This window comes from Ranitomeya variabilis, chromosome 4, assembly GCF_051348905.1.
Source record: "Ranitomeya variabilis isolate aRanVar5 chromosome 4, aRanVar5.hap1, whole genome shotgun sequence".
In the NCBI taxonomy this organism is placed as follows: domain Eukaryota; kingdom Metazoa; phylum Chordata; class Amphibia; order Anura; family Dendrobatidae; genus Ranitomeya; species Ranitomeya variabilis.
Genome location: NC_135235.1, coordinates 610,022,575 through 610,041,752, shown reverse-complemented (window position 1 = coordinate 610,041,752; position 19,178 = coordinate 610,022,575). Strand labels below are relative to the sequence as shown.

The window sequence follows — 19,178 nt, the reverse complement described above, 5'->3', positions numbered from 1 at the left end:
GCTGTAACATCTGGACGCTGCGGGTTTGACGCTACGGCTCTGCACAGCGTCAAACACGCAGCGTTTCCTGAATGTGGAAACATACCCTTAAAATAGTACCTGTAGCGCTCTCCATTGATTATTTTAGGAAACTACAATTCCCAGCAAAACTTACGAACCATTTTGTTGCAGAGAGATACTGGAGATGGGGTTGTCTCCAATTTCATGCTTTCTCAGTTGCTGCAAAACTACAACTCCCAGCATGCACTGCAAGCAGGTCATGTACAGCCCCTTAGCAGGGCTGCCTCCTCCAGCGAGCGCTCCGCCGGCGACCACTCCAGCCAGACCTGCTCTAGTCTCTCCAGCAGGACGGAACGCTATTTATAGCAGTCACACTTTCTGACGTGTCTCCTCCTCCCAGACGCCAGATGTCGCCTTCTGCTTCTCTAGCCTTCTGGCGCTCTGTCCCCTCGTTTCCACCTCGTTGGTGTCATACATCCTGGATACAGTCAGCGCAGGAAACCCCGGAAGTGGAGCGAGCAGACGCCAGGGTGGCAGCGTCATAGCGGGACCCCACATGGTGATATGAGGATGGACAGGGGTCTCCGGGTGTAGAGTCGGGGAGCGACACCTCGTCCCGGACACGTCACGTCTGGCGCCACGTCAGTGTGTGTTTACAGTGGACACGTCATCTGCCGGCTGGTCATGTGACTACGAGCAGGGCTGCCCCACCACCAGGGGGCGCCTCCTACCTCAGCAACAGACCTGTGTACCCACCACTGCCTTGGAGAAGCCTGGACCAAGTCGCTTGCGGTTTTTTTTTAACAATTCTTTTGCATCCTTTTCCCCCTCGGCCTCTGTCGGATTTTTTTGGGGTTCCCCTTTCCTCCCCATTTTTTTTCTTTATTATTTAGACAGAATTTTTTTTTTCTAGTGATCAAATCTTTTTCAGCTAATTTCCACCATTTCCCAATTTCCAAACTGTGAGGTATTCTTTCTATATATATTATTTTCTTAAATCCACACTGCCTCCTAGAAGTTTAAAAACAACTTTTATTCTTTTATTTATTTTTGGATTTTCCAAAGTTAATAATCAAATTGCACATTTTTTTTTTTTAAATTTCTTGAGGATTTATTTTTATAATTTTGAATATACTTAAGAAAAAAAAATAAAAATTGTGGCTCGGGTGCTATTTAGGTTTTTATCCCCTTTTGGGTATTTTTCTTTTGCATTGCTTACAAATAGTGACTTGCATTTGTAAAAAAAAACCAAACAAACAAAAAAACAACTCTTTTTTTGCCCTTAAATTAGATTTCTTTAAAAATCTGTTGCTGCCGTGGCCGTTTTTGTGGGGTCTGATCTTTGTCTTTCTTCCCCCTTGGGGCTATCGAGCCAATAATAAGCTGTCCTGTCCGGTTCGGTCAATATTCCTATTTCGGACCTCTCTTCCCCATACGGCTGTGCCATTTTTTTTTTTTTGCAGAGCATGTTTTGCTCTTAGTCATTTTTTTTTTTCTTTAATTATTATTATTATTTTTTGTCTGAAAAGCTAACAATATACAATATATATTTTTTTGAAATCTTTATTATTATTAATAATTGCTGTATCTAGATATATTTTTGGTCGTGGACATGGCGGCTTCTAATTGGGGACTGATCATGAACATTGTGAACAGCATTGTGGGAGTGAGCGTGCTGACCATGCCTTTCTGCTTCAAGCAGGTGAGCGTACGGGGCGGCCTGGGGGTTGTGTCTCCGCAGAATGTGTTCTCATTATCTGCTTGCTGTCAGTGAATAGGAACATGCTTGTTTCCATTCAGAGCTGGAGCAGCTGCCCTGACCTCGTCCTGCTCACGCAGCTTTACGTGTCTGATCAGGTCACATCCCGATGCTCTATAGGACATTCATCGGGGGGCTGCAACTTTTAATTTGCAGTCTCGTTTGGATCAGAAAAGAGACACCCCTTGGATGTGGCCACCACTCTTCCATCTGGCTCCATCTTAGTAAGTGGTGGCGTATCGCTAGGGTAGGTCATCACTTAAAGGGAACCTACCACCCCGTTTTTTAAAAATGAGATAAAAATAGTGTGAAATAGGGGCAGAGCTGGGCTTTACATTACTGCCTTTTCGGTGCCTTTACACCCCCGTTAGGCTGCCCAAATACCTTTGTGAAGTGGCCGTTTTCTGCTGTCACTCAAGTGGGTCAGGTCGGATGGGCGTGGTCACAGCGCTGTTTGTCCCCCAGGATCCTGCTCATCATTACGTTGGTGGCGTAGTGGTGTGCGCATGTCCAGCAGGCGAATCCACTGCCCAGGAGATTAATAACGGCGCGGTCTTCGCTATTCAGCCGTTTACCGGTGGGCGCGGCCATCTTTCCTGTGGCGGCGCCTGCGCAGATGGAGCGCTCTGCTGCCCGGGACTTCAGGAAAATGGCCGCCGCGATCTCCATCTGCGCACGCGCGGAATCCCGCGGCCATTTTCCTGAAGTCCCGGGCAGCAGAGCGCTCCATCTGCGCAGGCGCGGCCACAGGAAAGATGGCCGCGCCCACCGGTAAACGGCTGAATAGCGAAGACCGCGCCGTTATTCATCTCCTGGGCAGTGGATTCGCCTGCTGGACATGCGCACACCACTACGCCACCAACGTAATGATGAGCAGGATCCTGGGGGACAAACAGCGCTGTGACCACGCCCATCCGACCTGACCCACTTGAGTGACAGCAGAAAACGGCCACTTCACAAAGGTATTTAGGCAGCCTAACGGGGGTGTAAAGGCACCGAAAAGGCCCTAATGTAAAGCCCAGCTCTGCCCCTATTTCACACTATTTTTATCTCATTTTTAAAAAACGGGGTGGTAGGTTCCCTTTAAAGGGGTTGTTTGGTTCTGCCCAGAGCGATGATGATACCAGTACACCTTTGAATGAACAGGACACGTGCTTGTTACCACCTGATCCATCAGGTACGTGGTGTCGTAACGTCATTGTCTCACTTCCAAAGCAGAACTGTGCGGCTCGAGATAGCACCAGGGTTACCACTGGGATCCTAAGATACTGATCGGAAGATTAGTGGTGGCACAGAGTTGTTGCCATTTTCCTTGCACAGTGGCGCCTCTCCTGGCTGTGCAGGTAACTGCAGCCAATACATTCTTTAACTAGAGAAGCGGCGCCCTGCAACACTGAGACAAAGCAATGTGACCTCTTATTTCTCAAGATCAGAGGTTGGATTCCCTGGAATCAAGTCTTGGCAAATCCTGGCGCTATATCAACTCTTACTGAAAGGGAAATACACCATTAACCGTTGAGACATGACCGCATCTTGAAAGATTTCAGTTTGAGGAGTTAAAGATCGCACCCCTTCTGTTTAGTTTCTGTAGAGCATCTAATACAGTGGTACCCAACCTGTGGCATGCTGGGAATTATAGTCTTGCTAGAGAGTCATAGGTTGGGGATGAATGACCTAAGTGATCTTGAAGACTTGTACTGATGAGAAATAGACATGATCTCCCTGGTGCACCGCTGTGGGATGATCAGCTGAGAGTCAGGCAATGATTGGACGTGTCCGCGATGACCCTAATGCCCCCATGTCTTTTCTTGCAGTGCGGCTTTGTGCTGGGCACCCTGCTCCTCATGCTGTGCTGCTGGATGACCCATCAGTCCTGCATGTTCCTTGTGAAGACGGCCAGTATGAGCAAGCGGCGGACCTACGCAGGTCTTGGTAAGAGCCACCACCAGCTACGACCATCACTGCTATGACCCCCCACCACCACATTAGACCACCAAGTCTAAACACAGCCCAGTCTAGATGGGTCTCTGTACTTAGACCGACATTTGCCTCCCTTAATACAGACCATCCTGAGATTATTTCTCCTCCCCTTTCACCTCTGCACATGATTCCTGCTCCTCCAATAAGCACGGGACCAAAACGTATCCTGTTCTGCCAAACGGCTCATTGTAAGGAGGGGATTTTCCAAGCTCCTATAAATGAACCTTAACAACTAAATGATGAAAACTTCTCAAAGATTCCCATATACCATGACGCCGATTTATCAAACAATTTTGGTGCACAACTGATCTAAATAATATCTTTATTTTAATAATCTTTATTTTTATATAGCGCTAACATATTCCGCAGCGCTTTACAGGTTGCACATATTATCATTGCTGTCCCCGTTGGGGCTCACAATCTAAATTCCCTAACAGCATGTCTTTGGAATGTGGGAGGAAACCGGAGTACCCGGAGGAAACCCACGCAAACACGGAGAGAACATACAAACTCTTTGCAGATGGTGTCCTTGGTGGGATTTGAACCCAGGACCCCAGCGCTGCAAGGCTGCAGTGCTAACCACTGCGCCACCGTGCTGCCTGTGTCTAAATGTCACAAAATGTGAGAGTAACTTGTATCGGGCCGTCTAGAGATGAGCATTTTTTAGGACCTTCAGCTGGTGCTGGCAAACGCTCATTACTCCAAGGCAGCTGGGCCATTTCCTAAATTTCCAGTACAACACTCAAGTGCCGGCATCTGGCTCTTGTGCTTAAAAGGACCCCATAATGTCGCTAGGGTCTAGTAATCGAAAGAGGCGCCCAAGCTGATGCGAACGCCAAACCAGTGTCACTGTGAACCTTACTGCTCCCCTATAATGCCCATGTTATTGATATATGCCCATGTTATTGATATATGCCCCTTGCTGTCCTGTAAGGTTATATAATTCTACTCTTTTATTTTCTGCAGCATTTCATGCCTATGGGAAAGCAGGGAAGATGCTAGTGGAGACCAGGTAAGCAGAGACAACATGTTACTTTTTATGGGTTGCACAGAAGCTTTGCGAAAATCATCCAACAATCGGCAGGGGAACCTGCCAGCAAGTGTTCAGTTTCCCCACAGCTCCCCCAGAGGGGAAATGGGGTATTATAGAGAACCTATATGCCTCAATGATCTTGCTGTGCAATGCATGTACCTGGAAAGTTCTCCGGTAATGAGGCACAAAATGATGATCCTGAACAGGACGCTGCATATATTAGCCCAGAATTTCCTAATAAGCAGATCTTAGCCATTGACCATGTCATTGGGTGAAATTGCTCATGTTCAGGTCTTGCCTCAATGTCCTTTCTTTTTCACAGTATGATTGGACTCATGTTGGGGACCTGCATCGCGTTCTATGTCGTGATCGGAGACCTTGGTTCCACCTTCTTCGCTCGGTTGCTTGGACTGCAGGTAAATTGGGCCGTATCCGCTTAGTAATGCCCAGGACCTTGCTGAGTGCATCAGATAAATGGTTAGCACTGCATCGCTGCACTGTCTAGAACGTTTTGTTACTAGGACATCCACCTGGACTGTGACTCAGTGGCACGAAATTTTGCTGTTTTTCACTGTCAGAGACTTGTCATTTGTTAAAGCGATGTTGCGGGCACAAGCCGTATTCTAATATTTAATGTTAGTCTATTCATTTTCTTTCTGCATCTGCTTTCTTTCTGTTTGTGCAGGCCACGGAAAGTTTTCGCATATTCCTTTTGTTTGCTGTTTCACTGTGCATCGTCCTTCCACTCAGCCTGCAACGCAACATGATGGCATCCATCCAATCTTTTAGCGCCATGGCGCTTATATTTTACACAGTTTTCATGTTTGTGGTATGTATTACTCGACTCTGCTGAGCCTTGCAAAAATATTGATGTTAAGAAAAAACTACTATACTACTGCTCTCATGTATAAGAATATAGCTTTTATAATACTGTCCCTTGTGTACAAGAATATAACTACTATAATACTGCCCCTATGTACAAGGATAGAACTACAATAATGCTGCCCCCTATGTACAAGAATATAACTACTATAATACTGTCCCCATGTACAAGAATATAACTACTATAATACTTCCCTATTTACAAGAATATAACTACTATAATACTGCCCCTATGTACAAGAATATAACTACTATAATACTGCCCCTATGTACAAGAATATAACTACTAAATGGTGCCCCCTATGTACAAGAATATAACTACTATAATACTGTCCCCTATGTACAAGAACATAACTAATATAATACTGCTCCCTATGTACAAGAATATAACTACTATAATACTGCCCCCTATGTACAAGAATATAACTACTATAATACTGCCCCCTATGTACAAGAATATAACTACTATAATACTGCCCCCTATGTACAAGAATATAACTACTATAATACTTCTCCTATGTACAAGAATATAACTACTATAATACTGCTCCTATGTATAAGAATATAACTACTATAATACTGACCCTATGTAAAAGAATATATAAATAGTATAATACTGTCTCTATGTACAAGAATACAACTATTATAATACTGGTCCCTATATACTAACAATACATATATCTGCCTGCTGATGTGCTCAGGAGTTTTGCATTTTTGCCTCCCGCTTTAGTAGTGACTGGAGAAGTTTCATATGCATATTATTTGGCAGAGGCGTGCTTGCCATTGGCGTTAGTCATATCTATACCACCATGGTGAGCGATGCGGTAAGCCCCAGGGTTGATACTAATGAGCCCCATGACACTGCCAAGAATGGCTATTGGAAAACATAACGGGTGCAAATAAAATCAATATCCGAGGTCCAATAATGATGAAGAATGGTGCCAAAGTTTAGTTTAGCCTGCACCTTTCAATATCAGGACAAATATTTGAGGCTAAGTATAGAAGATCGGTGTTTATAATGAATCTGATGCTGGGATGACAGATGTTCCCTTTCACCTATAGTTACTGGTCAGCCAACACTACTGAGCAAGACAGGAGAGAAGCAAACTGTTCAGATACAGAAAATATCCCATCGCAGTGTTACAGCCATTATTGCAATGTTTTGTTTTATGCTTGGTATGTAGCTGGAAAGGACTGCTTTCTGTTGTCTTTTTCAGCTGGATGACCGCCACAGTACATAGCAATCTATTTCTCTGTGTCAGGAAGTCTTAGCTCTGCTCTTTCTGATGTATGGGTCTGCATTTTAAAGGGCCACTGTCACCCCCCCCCCCCCCCCCCCAGCCGTTATAAACTAAAAGAGCCACCTTGTGCAGCAGTAATGCTGCAGTCTAACAAGGTGGCTCTTTTAGTTTTTGATTCATTTATTACCTCAATAAAGCGTTTTAAAAATTGGCCACACATACCAGATATTGTACCAGGAGGCGGTCCGAATCGTCCTCTATCAATCTTCCAACTGCCGTCACTCTTCTCTTCAGGGCCGATGGTACCCGCCCCCTTCGCGTTGTTGCTTCTTAAATCCGGCGCCTGCGCTGTGCGTGCCTGCCTGGGGCCTGCGCAGTGTTCTTTGTCAGTCACATCTCAGATGCCAGGTGCCTGACTGCGCCGTTACTGAATCCCCGCCCCGCACTGTTATTCATTATGCACAGTGCGGGGCTGGGGTTCCTGGGAAGGCGGGGGAGCGTCAGAGATGGGAGAGCGTCCGAGATGGGGGAGCGCCTGAACAGCGCAGTGCGCATGCCCAGGAATGCCAGCCCCGCACTGTGCATAATGAGTAACACAGTGCGGGGCGGGGATTCAGTAACAGGGCGGCCGCACTGCCCGAACAGACGCAGTCAGGCACCCTGCATCTGAGATGTGACTGACAAAGAACACTGCGCAGGCCCCAGGCAGGCACGCACAGCGCAGGCGCCGGATTTAAGAAGCAACAGCGCTCAGGGGGCGGGTACCATGGGCCCTGAAGAGAAGAGTGACGGCAGTTGGGGGATACATACAGGACGCTTCGGACCGCCTCCTGGTACAATATCTGGTATGTGTGGCCAATTTTTAAAACGCTTTATTGAGGTAATAAATGAATCAAAAACTAAGAGCCACCTTGTTAGACTGCAGCATTACTGCTGCACAAGGTGGCTCTTTTAGTTTATAACGGCTGGAGGGGGTGACAGTGGCCCTTTTAAGTCTCCATGCTCCCCACTTGTGCAGTCATTTATCGGACGCTTACAGTGGGGGGTGGTAGTACATTATCCTGATGTCACTCTGACATCTAATCTCCTACCTCTCCTACACAGATTGTGCTCTCCTCTTTCAAGCATGGACTGTTCGGTGGTGAGTGGACAAAGGAGGTCAGTTACGTCCGCTTCGAGGGCGTCTTCCGCTGCATACCCATCTTTGGCATGTCCTTTGCCTGCCAGTCGTAAGTAGCTTTGTTTTCCTGGATATGAATATAGTAAATATCTACCTCCATATTCTGCGTGGAGCATCCATGAGCGGACAGTTGGGACTAAAGCTATGATCACATTGATTCCAGTTTATGATGGAAGCAGTGCTAGATCCGTCATACAATGCATTTGAATGATATCCCCTTGACTTATTATGGGTTCTCTAGGATTTCTGGCAAGAATAATAACATATGACATGTGCCGAGTCAGATCCTACATAAATGTCATGTAGCCTGTGTCACGCTGGTGTATTAACAATGGATTATATAGGACACCATCTGGGTGTATAAAGCTGCCCATACCCCAAAGGTGGCTGAATATCCTGACAACTGTGAAGGGAGTGAGGGAAGTGCACCACCAAGCACTATTCCACATGCTAATGAAGAATTGAGCATGTTGATGATCAGTATGTCTAATCTAGTTGTCTGTAGATTCTCCAATACACATCAGTTGTCGGGTCTGTTGTCGAGGTGAGGAGCGTAAGTGTATGAACAATATTACATATAATCTACAGCCAGGCTGCCATGTTATACAGGTAAGTACATGACCCAGGTCACACATTTCGGGGAGTAGTGTCCCATCACACCATGTGTTCTCCTGTCCTACAAGCCCATGGATGTGGTACATGGGACTGACCATGGCGTGCACCATATGACGGTACCAAGGGGCTCTTAAGTCTAAAGGGGTGCTACAATTTAACCATCTTCCCACTGCCACCAATTTTAATTTTTATGGTTCTGTTTTTTCCTTCTTTTCTTCCAAGACCCATAACTATTTTTAAGGGGGAGGTGCAGCGAGTGCAAAATTGCCTTTTTGGCTCTTCAGTGTTTTTTTTGGCATCTGCCCTCTGCTCTTTAGCCAGCTTTATATATGGGGATCCCAGCACAGATGTACAGGTACGTACTTGTGCTTTAGGGGGGACGAAGAGTGGTGCCCTATGGTGACTTTGGTCGCATTGTCGGACTTTAGAAGACATATTGCAAGTGGCTGAATTCACTGTAGCCCGAACCTATTGGTGATGTCTCCCAGCCCTGGGCGTCTGTCACACATCAACGCTCAAAGGCCGGAACAGTAAGACCCACGTTCCTGAAGCCAAGGCCATAAAAAGATTAGAAAGTTCTCCAGAGTGATAGCTTTATGGGGTCTCCCGGTGGCACAGCCGTGGGCGTGCTTCCCGTTTGGTGTCACCAAGATCGAATTTCATGGCCAGGCTTGTAGATCTCCATCCTGTTCCAGAGGCTTTGATTGTAAAAGGGATCAGGGCTTTACGATGGGGGGGTTGGTAGATGCCGTATGTCTCTCAGCACCTTCACTAAGTGTTCACAATCCTGGAAGTCTCGCTGACAGCCCCCCACCACATGTACATATACTGGCCGTCCTGCCCTGCAAGATGCAGCACTTGATTTCTGATATTAGCTCAACTACAGTTGGACCTATTCCTCCATAGGTGGTAATTTTGTGACAAGGGCTCCAAGAGAATTAGGTGACAACTTTGTTGTCACTCAGCTTTCTCATCTCCTGAATGTCAAATCTGCCTCTACCCCTGTAATTGGTAATGTGACCACCACATGTGACTGGACAGTGAGGTGCTTCCTGGGTGATAACTGAGGGGTCCCAGGTCGTTGTTATGGGGGTAATCCCTTCCTCTCTTACTGTCGGTGACATTTTTTTTTTTTTTTTTTTTTTTTTTAATCCGGCATCTGATAATACAGCCCAGAGCTGCAGAATAATGTGTAATGGAAATTATTATAATAATAATAATGGAAATGATTATAGGCATCAATACCTCGTACTGCCATCAACAATCTATATTGATAGGCCATTGGTTTTAAAGAGCCAGATAACCTCTATATTAATACCCTATAACGTACAGATGCTTCACATGGGAATTTTTACCCCTTCAGAGTCTGCAAATCCTCGGTGCCACATTGCTGCCCTGTCCTGGGTAGCTGCTCATTCCTCTGGTGTCCCGTCCAGCCGTCATCTGTCAGCGCCTGCCCCGGCCTCTCGCATCCAGTGGCAGCTCGTACATTTTCTCACACGTTGATAATGAAATGTTAACATTGCACAGTCACTCCAAATCTCCGGAGGAGAAGAGGGAGCGAATGCCGAGCTACAGGGGGAGGGATACTAGTAATGGTGGGGAGGGACACCGCAAGTTATAAGGGTTTGCAGCACCATATAATGAGTGCTTCATCTTTCTAACATGTGCGACCACTCCTAACTATTTTCAAGACCTCTGCTTGCCGTGAGCGAACAGGGACATCTTTCTACATATCTGTGCATGTAAAATGTCAGTGTGCCATCCAAGCAGCGTTCTTCATTGAGGATTGTTTATACTGGATAAACTGCAGCAAACGCTCAGCTCTTGGAAGTATTGGGTCTATAAGAAGGGCGTACAGCCTCCAGAGGTAAATACGTAATGTTTCCCTTCACTGGCAGCAAGCGGACATATAAAAGAATAGTGATACATTTGAAAGCTTATTTAAAAATTGCAGAACGTTTTTCTTTTTAAGGTGATTTTAAGCTCAATAATAAAATGGAAAACCACCTTAGATGTAAAAGCATAGGCTTGATCTATGAGTAGAGAAAACACTGCAGTAGTGTTGGCAAGTCTGATCTGCTTCTCTAATTTCCCTCACTTTAGTGCCTGTGAATAAAACAGTGGCGCAAAAGGATTTGAGGTGCCCTGGTCCGACATCCAATGCAAAGGGAGCAGGACCAAGGCAGGTTTCTTCTGTGTCTGGGATCCTGGGCACCACATGGACTTGCTAGGCCCTGTAGCACCATGACGTCACATAGGCTAGTAAACGTAACCGGCACCAAGAATGCCAGACGCAGAAGAACACCACCTTGGTCCACCTGCCTCATAGGATTGGACTCGATGCCCGACCACCGCATCATTTTGCTTAACCCTTAATTGTCATAGCCTTGATTCCCCGACAACACTCCAGCCAGACAAAAGCAGCACAAAGTGGAGGTAAAGGCGAGAAGGAATGGACAAAGGATCCTATAGACAAGGAGTCCTAACCAGATCTTTCCATTTAAGCCTATAACCACGAACCTCCGAGCAATTGCTTCTTCGTCTAAGATATTGTCCTTTGGGAATCCCTCTTAATGATTTAGGATGATGACTTTCCCAGGACAGAAGACTTATTAAGGTTGCAATGTAGAATCATCGGGTTTCCCATATCGGTGTTCACAACCGAGATATCCAAAAAGTGAATTCGTTCAGCTTGATACCCACTTGTAAAATACAGACCAAGGTCATTTTGAGTGAGACGACTGACAAATTCCATAAATCTGGAATCGGACCTAAGGATCAGGACGATTATCTAAATGTCTTGCCCATAGATCATAGATGAGATATATTGGTCCATCTCTTCGGTAAAGACTACCTGATCCTCCCTCCAGCCACGATAAGGAAATGGGCCTATCTCATATTACGCTAGATATAACTTTTATGGGATATATAGTTTATATAGCTATTGGCATTAATATGGGAGTCCTGTGTATAATTTTTTTGGGGGAACTTTATAACTAATCGCTGCCTGTTTGTTTGCTGTAGACAAGTCCTTCCAACGTACGACAGCCTGGACGAGCCCTCTGTCAAGACCATGAGCTCCATCTTTGCCTTGTCTCTGAATGTGGTGACTAGCTTCTACGTCTTGGTAAGATCACGTACTGTGGAGTGATGTGCCGGTCTATGATGGTGCTACCACGTCAGCCATACCCCTCAACATAGCACATGAGCATGTGAGGTATAGTCATTCGTCAACACGGGTTTTAGCTGTAGCTATTGCCTGATGAAGGAAAATGACATGTCACAGCATACAAAGGGAGACACTAGGTGGGGAAGCCCTTAGATGTGTTCTAGGTGATCCCTGTGATGTCATCAGAGAATGGGCAGACATAAGGACCTCTCCTCCACTTCTTACAACCTAGGAAGGAGGTAAATTGCCCCACTTACACTGGTGCATACATAGATGAAGGAGTGAGGATGATGTCAACTGAATGAGAGTTTGGCAGGTTTAGCCAAGGGGCTACATTTCTGAGAACCGTTGCTGCTCTCGGACTGCATTGCGGGGAAAATTAAGTATCATATGGCCCCCATTCAAATAAATGGCAGTACGTGATCGCTGCCTGCTCTTCTAGTGAACGATCATCGGGAGTGTCCCCACCCCCATTACTGGCTGTTATCTAGGGTAGATAATGACTTCTATGGAAGTCCCTACATTTCTGTGGATACATATTTGCCCTATCGATTATTAACAAATGGCCAAACATCGTCATAAGGGCATAATTTTCATGCATTTCATAAATGACAACAGCTCCCCCTTCAGTAAATTTAGTTATACTACAAGATCTACATGAAATGTTGGATTTATACTTGAGGTCGAGAGATAAATGGGCTCTTTCTTCTTCCTATCCACATATTATGCCTTCTGCTCTTCTTCACAGGTTGGTTTTTTTGGCTATGTCAGTTTTACGGAAACCATAGCCGGTAATGTACTAGTGAACTTTCCCTCAAACCTGGTGACTGAGATGATCAGGGTGGGATTCATGATGTCCGTGGCTGTCGGGTTTCCTATGATGATCCTGCCTTGCAGACAAGCCCTGAACACATTATTGTTCGAGCAGCAAGTGAGTACAAGAGACAACCTAAGATGTAACCAGCATTTCTGGAACCCCTTCCTAGCTACTGATCACCTATCTCTAGCAGCCGTGGCCGGAGCTGAGTTCTGGCAGCGGCTTTTAACAATTTAGATCCCGCTATCTCTCTGAAAGCATTTAAACAACATCACAACTGGTGCAATTGAGCACCGGCCCCCATCGGCACTCTGCCAATGGGTCGCAATCACAGCTGGGGGCCTTCTGAAGACCCCTTCACCCATCACCACCATGTTTGTACTCCTGGAGCTCAACTATATGCTGAGCTTCAAAGGAGACTGCCATTTTCACTATATTCTGCAGCACTACGGTATTGCAATATATAACATAAGCCATCGGATGATTACAGGTTCAAATCTTCTATAGGGGACTGAAAAATAAAGTGACATGTAAAAAAAAATCTGAAATGAAATTCTAATTCATCCTTCCTTCCCTTCCGTCATTAAAATAATAAAAAAAAATTACATATTTGGTGTTGCCGCATTCATGAAAGTCTGACCTTTCAAACTATAAAATTAACCCAATTAGTAAACACTGTAATTAATGATGAGCAAATGTGCTCAGATAAGGTGTTATTCCACGTTCTCATGTGCTAACAGAGTATCTTCGGCGTGCTCGGATAATATGTTCATGTCCCCTCGGCTGCATGTCTTGCCACTGTTCGACAGACGCAACACATGCAGGGTTGCCTAATAAACAGGAAATCAAGCACGCCATAGACACTCAATTAGCACACGAGCATGGTCGAATAACACCTTATCTGTGCACGTTCTTTCATCACTAACCCCTTTCTCATGTACAAACACCATGGAATTAATGGTGCGATATAAATTAATAATAATAATTAATAATCACTAGGTGTAATAATAAAAAAAAAAAAAAAATGAAAACCCCAGAATTGCCAATTTTTTTATTCACCACTCCTCCCCTCCAAAAATAAATACAATAAAAAGTAATCAAAATGGTATAAATAAAAACGTCAGCACACCACACACAAAATAAGCCCCTGATTGAAAAAAACGTTATGGGTGTTGGAAAATTGCGACTTAAACCAATTTTTTTTTTCTCCCAAGTTTAAATAATAAAAACAAAAAAAATGCAAGGTTTGATATCTCCGTAATCGTACTGTCCTGGAAAAGCACGGTCCTAGGTAATTTTTACTGCATAATGAACATCGCCAATGGAAAACCCTCAAAAAATGTCAGAATAGCTTATTTTTCACCACACTTATTTTTTTTTCCCGTTATTTATTATGTCATATGGTAAAATTAATGCTGTCGTTCAGAAATACAACTCGTCCCACAAAAAAAAAAAAAAAAAAAATCCCTCATCCAGCTATGTCTGCAGAAAAATACAAGTATTATGGCTTTTGGATGTAGGGGAGGAAAAAAAAAATGAAGGCACAAAAACAAAGAATTGCCCTGTCCCGAAGGTGTTCATGGGGCTCAACCAGCTTCTCTCACCTTCACATTCTGCCATGAGACTCACTGCTGACGTTACGTCTGCAGCCACTTGCCAGGTATCGTACATGGTTGGTAAGGGTGCAGATACCGGATACCTGTGAAGTAGCGATGGCTGCCATAATGTCTGCGCCTCCCGATGTAGAAGCGAGAGGTGCTGCATCATCTCAGCCTAGATGCAGGTGGTCATCCCACAATCAGATTCCCTGTGATCACTGCACATTTATACCAGCTTATTCAAAAGCAAAATGTCACCGCATTCAGTGCAGGCTTAGTCTAAAAGAAGAGATGGGCAACCTAATGCTCTCTGCTATCGGCCATTATCGATTCTGTGTCTGCTGCCCAAACATGTATTTTTTTTTTCCCTACAGCAAAAAGATGGCACCTTTGCTGCTGGAGGATATATGCCCCCATTACGCTTCAAAGTCTTGACCCTGGTCATCGTGTTTGGTACAATGATGGGTGGAATTCTGATACCAAATGGTGAGTCTCATAGCAGGCCGAAGATATACGAGGAGTCAGTAAACCGCAGTTGCTACAGAACAATGCCAGTCTTATCCAACTGTCCATCCAGACACAAGTCAGTATGGTGATAGAGCGGCCATATGTATAGCCTTCTTGACAAATAGCGGGGTCTCAGTCTCGACATGGCAGCCATTCCTCCCATACACAAGCATTTGTATCCCTAGCTGTTTCTAATGGGTAGCAGGGAGTCAGCAGCTGCTGGACACCTCTCACAAAGGATTATTTCTCATAAGAAAGAAATTGAAATCCAGGTCTTTGATCTTCCTTTGTTCTGACGCCTTTCGCCAGGGAAGAGTCTAGATGCCCCCATGCATATTACATTGTCTGCCCTTCCCGATTCAACAGGTTCAGCTGACAGTAATCTAATGTGTATGGCCACCTCATTTGTAAGAAGTGATCCTGAATTTCATCGAGAGGTATTGATGATGATACCTTGTGAGATGCCTGCCAGGAGGGGCTCACGATCGGCCGGTATTGTGCATGCACCAGCTGATATTGTGATCAACGCCGCTCTCTTCCTCATGGGAAAGTGTATGACAACAGACCAGGAATACCTTATGGCTCCATGGGGTTTTAGCCTCATAACGAATTGTTAAGTTAGTTTTTACGACCATCGATCAGATAGTTCAATATTAATCGGTGAGCCTAGGAGAATACTTCAGGTATTGTACCAAAGAATGGCTGCAAAGGGTAAGTAAATTTCTAGCATCTCCACATCTCCTTCTACACTGTGCACAAGGGTGAGAACATGACCGTACTCCAACCCCTGCCAGGGCTTTTGGGGTTTGGCTCAGGAAATCTGAACTGTGAGGTTACAACATGCTCCAGGCACAGACATTACTCGGCTGGACAGACTTGGATAGTCAGGACATGTCAACTTTGGCCCAAATTAAGTATATGAAAAATACCCCGAGTCATTGATAACAGTGGGGAAGGGTGGAGTAGGTCTAACCTATGAGGAGTCCATAAAACGCAATTGCTAAAAGATGGGGTTATTAGCCAATTCAATCCATCGTTTGACACAATTCCCCCTCCTTTATGGCAATCTGCAGGGTTCCCACAGCTGTCACCTACCCAGTGTATGTGATGACCTACTTATACCGTAATACTACTGCATTTATAGGTCACCGCTGCTTTAGCTCCACCGATTCTGCTGTTCAACAGGATCTAATACTTATATCTTTACATTCATATTATATGTATGTGTATACACAATGACCCTGCTACTTTCCTTTCACTTCCAGTGGAGACCATCCTCGGACTGACTGGTGCCACAATGGGGAGCCTGATCTGCTTCATCTGCCCCGCCATCATCTATAAGAAGATCCACAAGAATGGCCTCACATCCCAGGTCCGTGCCCCGGAATCGGATAGGAGGTTGTGTACCTACAGCCAATAAGACGGGGTAGTGTCGTTTGAGCTTGCACAGCACCCCCGGACCCCATGCCATGTCTTGTGAGCTCGCGCAGCAGCCAGGATCCCGTGCTGTGTCTTGTGATCTCGCGCAGCACCCGGACCCCATGCCGTGTCTTGTGAGCTCGCGCAGCACCCGGACCCCATGCAGTGTCTTGTGAGCTCGCGCAGCACCCGACCCCATGCAGTGTCTTGTGAGCTAACGTAGCAACCCGGTCCCCGTGCATTGTCTTTTGAGCTCGCGCAGCACCCCGGACACCGTGCAGTGTCTTGTGAGCTCACATAGTAACCCGGACCCTTGCAGTGTCTTGTTAGCTCGCGCAGCACCACAAACCCCGTGCAGTGTCTTGTGAGCTAACGTAGTAAATCAGATCCGTGCAGTGTCCTGTGAGCTTGCTCAGCACCCCAGACCCCATGCAGTGTCTTGTGAGCTCATGTAACAATCCGGACCCTGTGCAGTGTCTTGTGAGCTCATGTAACAATCCAGACCCCGTGCAGTGTCTTGTGAGCTCATGTAACAATCCGGACCCTGTGCAGTGTCTTGTGAGCTCATGTAACAATCCGGACCCCGTGCAGTGTCTTGTGAGCTCATGTAACAATCCGGACCCCGTGCAGTGTCTTTTGAGCTCGCGCAGCACCCCAAACCCCGTGCAGTGTCTTGTGAGCTCACGCAGCACCCTGGACGCGTGCAGTGTTTTGTGAGCCCGCACAGTACCCCGGACCGGTGCAGTGTCTTGTGAGCTCGCACAGCACCCCTGACCCCGTGCAGTGTCTTGTGAGCTCACGTAGCAATCCGGACCCCTTGCAGTGTTTTTTGTACTCGCGCAGCACCCCAAACCCGTGCAGTGTCATGTGAGCTTGCGCAGCACCCCGAACTCTGTGCAGTGTCTTGTGAGCTCGCGCAGCACCCCGAACCCTGTGCAGTACAGATGTTACCGCCAACGCCTTATAATTCTGCCAACAAGTAGTTAATTACGGCATTCAGGAAGCCCTCGGACCTGACCGGCTTAGTTAAGAGGCAGAGCTACCACGCAGGCAAGCGGAAGTTGAAAAGGGCAAATTATCAGGACTGTGAGGAGATGAGAACCCGCGATTGTCCTTTTCCTTTTTAGTAGACCTCATTTCCAGCTGACAGCATTAGTGACCCCTGAAGTCCGGCTACAACAGGATCCTGGTCTAAATCCTGATGAGGAACTCTGCAATGTGAAAAGCTGTCATTAAAGGGGTTGTCTGATTTAGGAAGATTTAGAGGGGTTCTCTGCTTTGGACAATTCTACGTTAGAAGGACATGTTGTTGATAATCTGATCACATAGTGTTTCCCGGCTGGGACCCCTAGTAATCAGCTGCATCTATGGGGAATACTAATAGTAAATGTTCAGTTTCTGTGCAGTGCCACCACAAAGTAAATGGGGTATTATAGCTCACTTGTGTGTTATACAGGACAAGCTCCTCTCTCCACCCTAGGATAAGGGTCGTAAAGAATGGAAACCCACCATGCATATACCCCGAATTGTTAAACCGGATACTTCCTTTAATAGTGGGGGGGGGGGGGGTGAGGATGTTGCCCCTTTTTGGAATCTCATCAAGAATCAGATCGCAGCATCTCTCGGTGGAGGACATGGAAAGTCTGTCCACTACAACGACCGTATACTTATTTTAAGGGGCATCATGAAATACTTCATATTCCCCCTTGGTGGCGCTGCAGGGAAACAACCCTCTCGTGTGGGGTAGTCTGTAATCCGCTGATCGTGGGTAAGACTTCTAGAGCACAATCTATAGAAATAGATTTAGTTAGTCCATTGCTAGCACGATAGATTCATCATGGTTGAATCGGAAATGATCCTGTCTGTGGGGCAATTGCTTAAATAACACTTCCCAAAATCGTATCTTAGAAACGGCTGCCTGTACTCTGCTGATGGAGAAGCAACTTTGTACCAGTCTCTGAAATGGCATCTGTCGGCCACTGCCGGGTATTTACAGACATGGTGCTTGGGTGCGTGAGACGTGGCCCGAAGCCGTCAGACTCTGCATCAACCGCACCTTCCAAGGCTGAATAACCCTTTTAAGTAGGCGCCTGCCTTGTTACTTTACTATGTCTTTTGCTTGCCTCCCCTTTATTTCTGTGAAACTTAAGGCAGCGGCTCAGCTAAGTCTGCAGTCTTGTACCACAACTCCCAGCAGGCGCCCTCTGAAGTTGCCTCTGTGCTCCAGTGACCTTATTTTACGTCCACATCCCATTTGCAGCTGAACAGGGTAAAGGGGAAACCACAGCCACAGCCTTAGGAAATTTAGGTCAGGGCACTAATAGTGCTGGGGCCAGGATACACCATGGGAGGGAGGTAACACATGGCAAGAATAGGCATCCCAAAGGAAAAGCTACGGGCGAGGGTTAACCCTTCAGGGCTGGGAGAGGATGCTTACACCACAGGTTGTCGTCAGGTCATCCATGTAAATGAAAATGGGCCCCAGGCTCCAAAACATGTAGATTAGTGAATCAGGGTGACATATTTGACTATGCATTCTGCAGCCTGCGGGTGGCGCCATATCTCACATTGTTTTTGTTTTTTATAGTTCATCTTTGGAGTCGGCCTGGTGATTCTCGTAATCAGCACTTACGCAACTCTGACCGTCCCGGTAGAGCCGTCCATACAAGTCAAATCCGATCTTCAGGGAAGAGAAGGGTTTAAAGAAACCGAGTTGGAGGAGAACATTCACATTCCCAAAATATCAGGTGAGGTTCCCACAGTGTATGTCTTAGATTATGTATTGCTCTATTTGCTTTGACGGTTGCTCCTGGCCCTATTCAGCAGTCTTGGTGACAGTTTTACATGTATAAAAAAAGCCCAAAATATATAAATCAAGACATTGACAACAACAACAAGAAACATACTAATATTTCCCTGGTGGTCTAGGGCAGTGAAAGGCTTAATGTCGTTATCACTTGTGGCCTAGTGTAGAA

At 45.9% G+C, this 19,178-nt stretch overlaps 1 protein-coding gene across 2 annotated transcripts in view; it reads left to right on the top strand.

Moving 5' to 3' along the window:
- The first annotated feature begins 259 nt into the window (after positions 1-259).
- The window catches only part of SLC38A10 (solute carrier family 38 member 10), a 68,210-nt gene continuing 49,291 nt past the window's right edge, over positions 260-19,178 (top strand). The window contains exons 1-12 of one of the 2 annotated variants that reach the window (XM_077253364.1): positions 260-967; positions 1,593-1,702; positions 3,574-3,691; positions 4,706-4,751; positions 5,095-5,188; positions 5,458-5,601; positions 8,000-8,124; positions 11,718-11,820; positions 12,611-12,793; positions 14,652-14,763; positions 16,050-16,156; positions 18,791-18,950. In XM_077253364.1, the coding sequence (XP_077109479.1) occupies positions 1,613-1,702; positions 3,574-3,691; positions 4,706-4,751; positions 5,095-5,188; positions 5,458-5,601; positions 8,000-8,124; positions 11,718-11,820; positions 12,611-12,793; positions 14,652-14,763; positions 16,050-16,156; positions 18,791-18,950 (1,282 nt within the window). In that variant the 5' untranslated portion in view covers positions 260-967; positions 1,593-1,612. The remainder of the gene's footprint in view (positions 968-1,592; positions 1,703-3,573; positions 3,692-4,705; positions 4,752-5,094; positions 5,189-5,457; positions 5,602-7,999; positions 8,125-11,717; positions 11,821-12,610; positions 12,794-14,651; positions 14,764-16,049; positions 16,157-18,790; positions 18,951-19,178) is intronic. The other variant, XM_077253365.1, reaches the window with a different exon arrangement.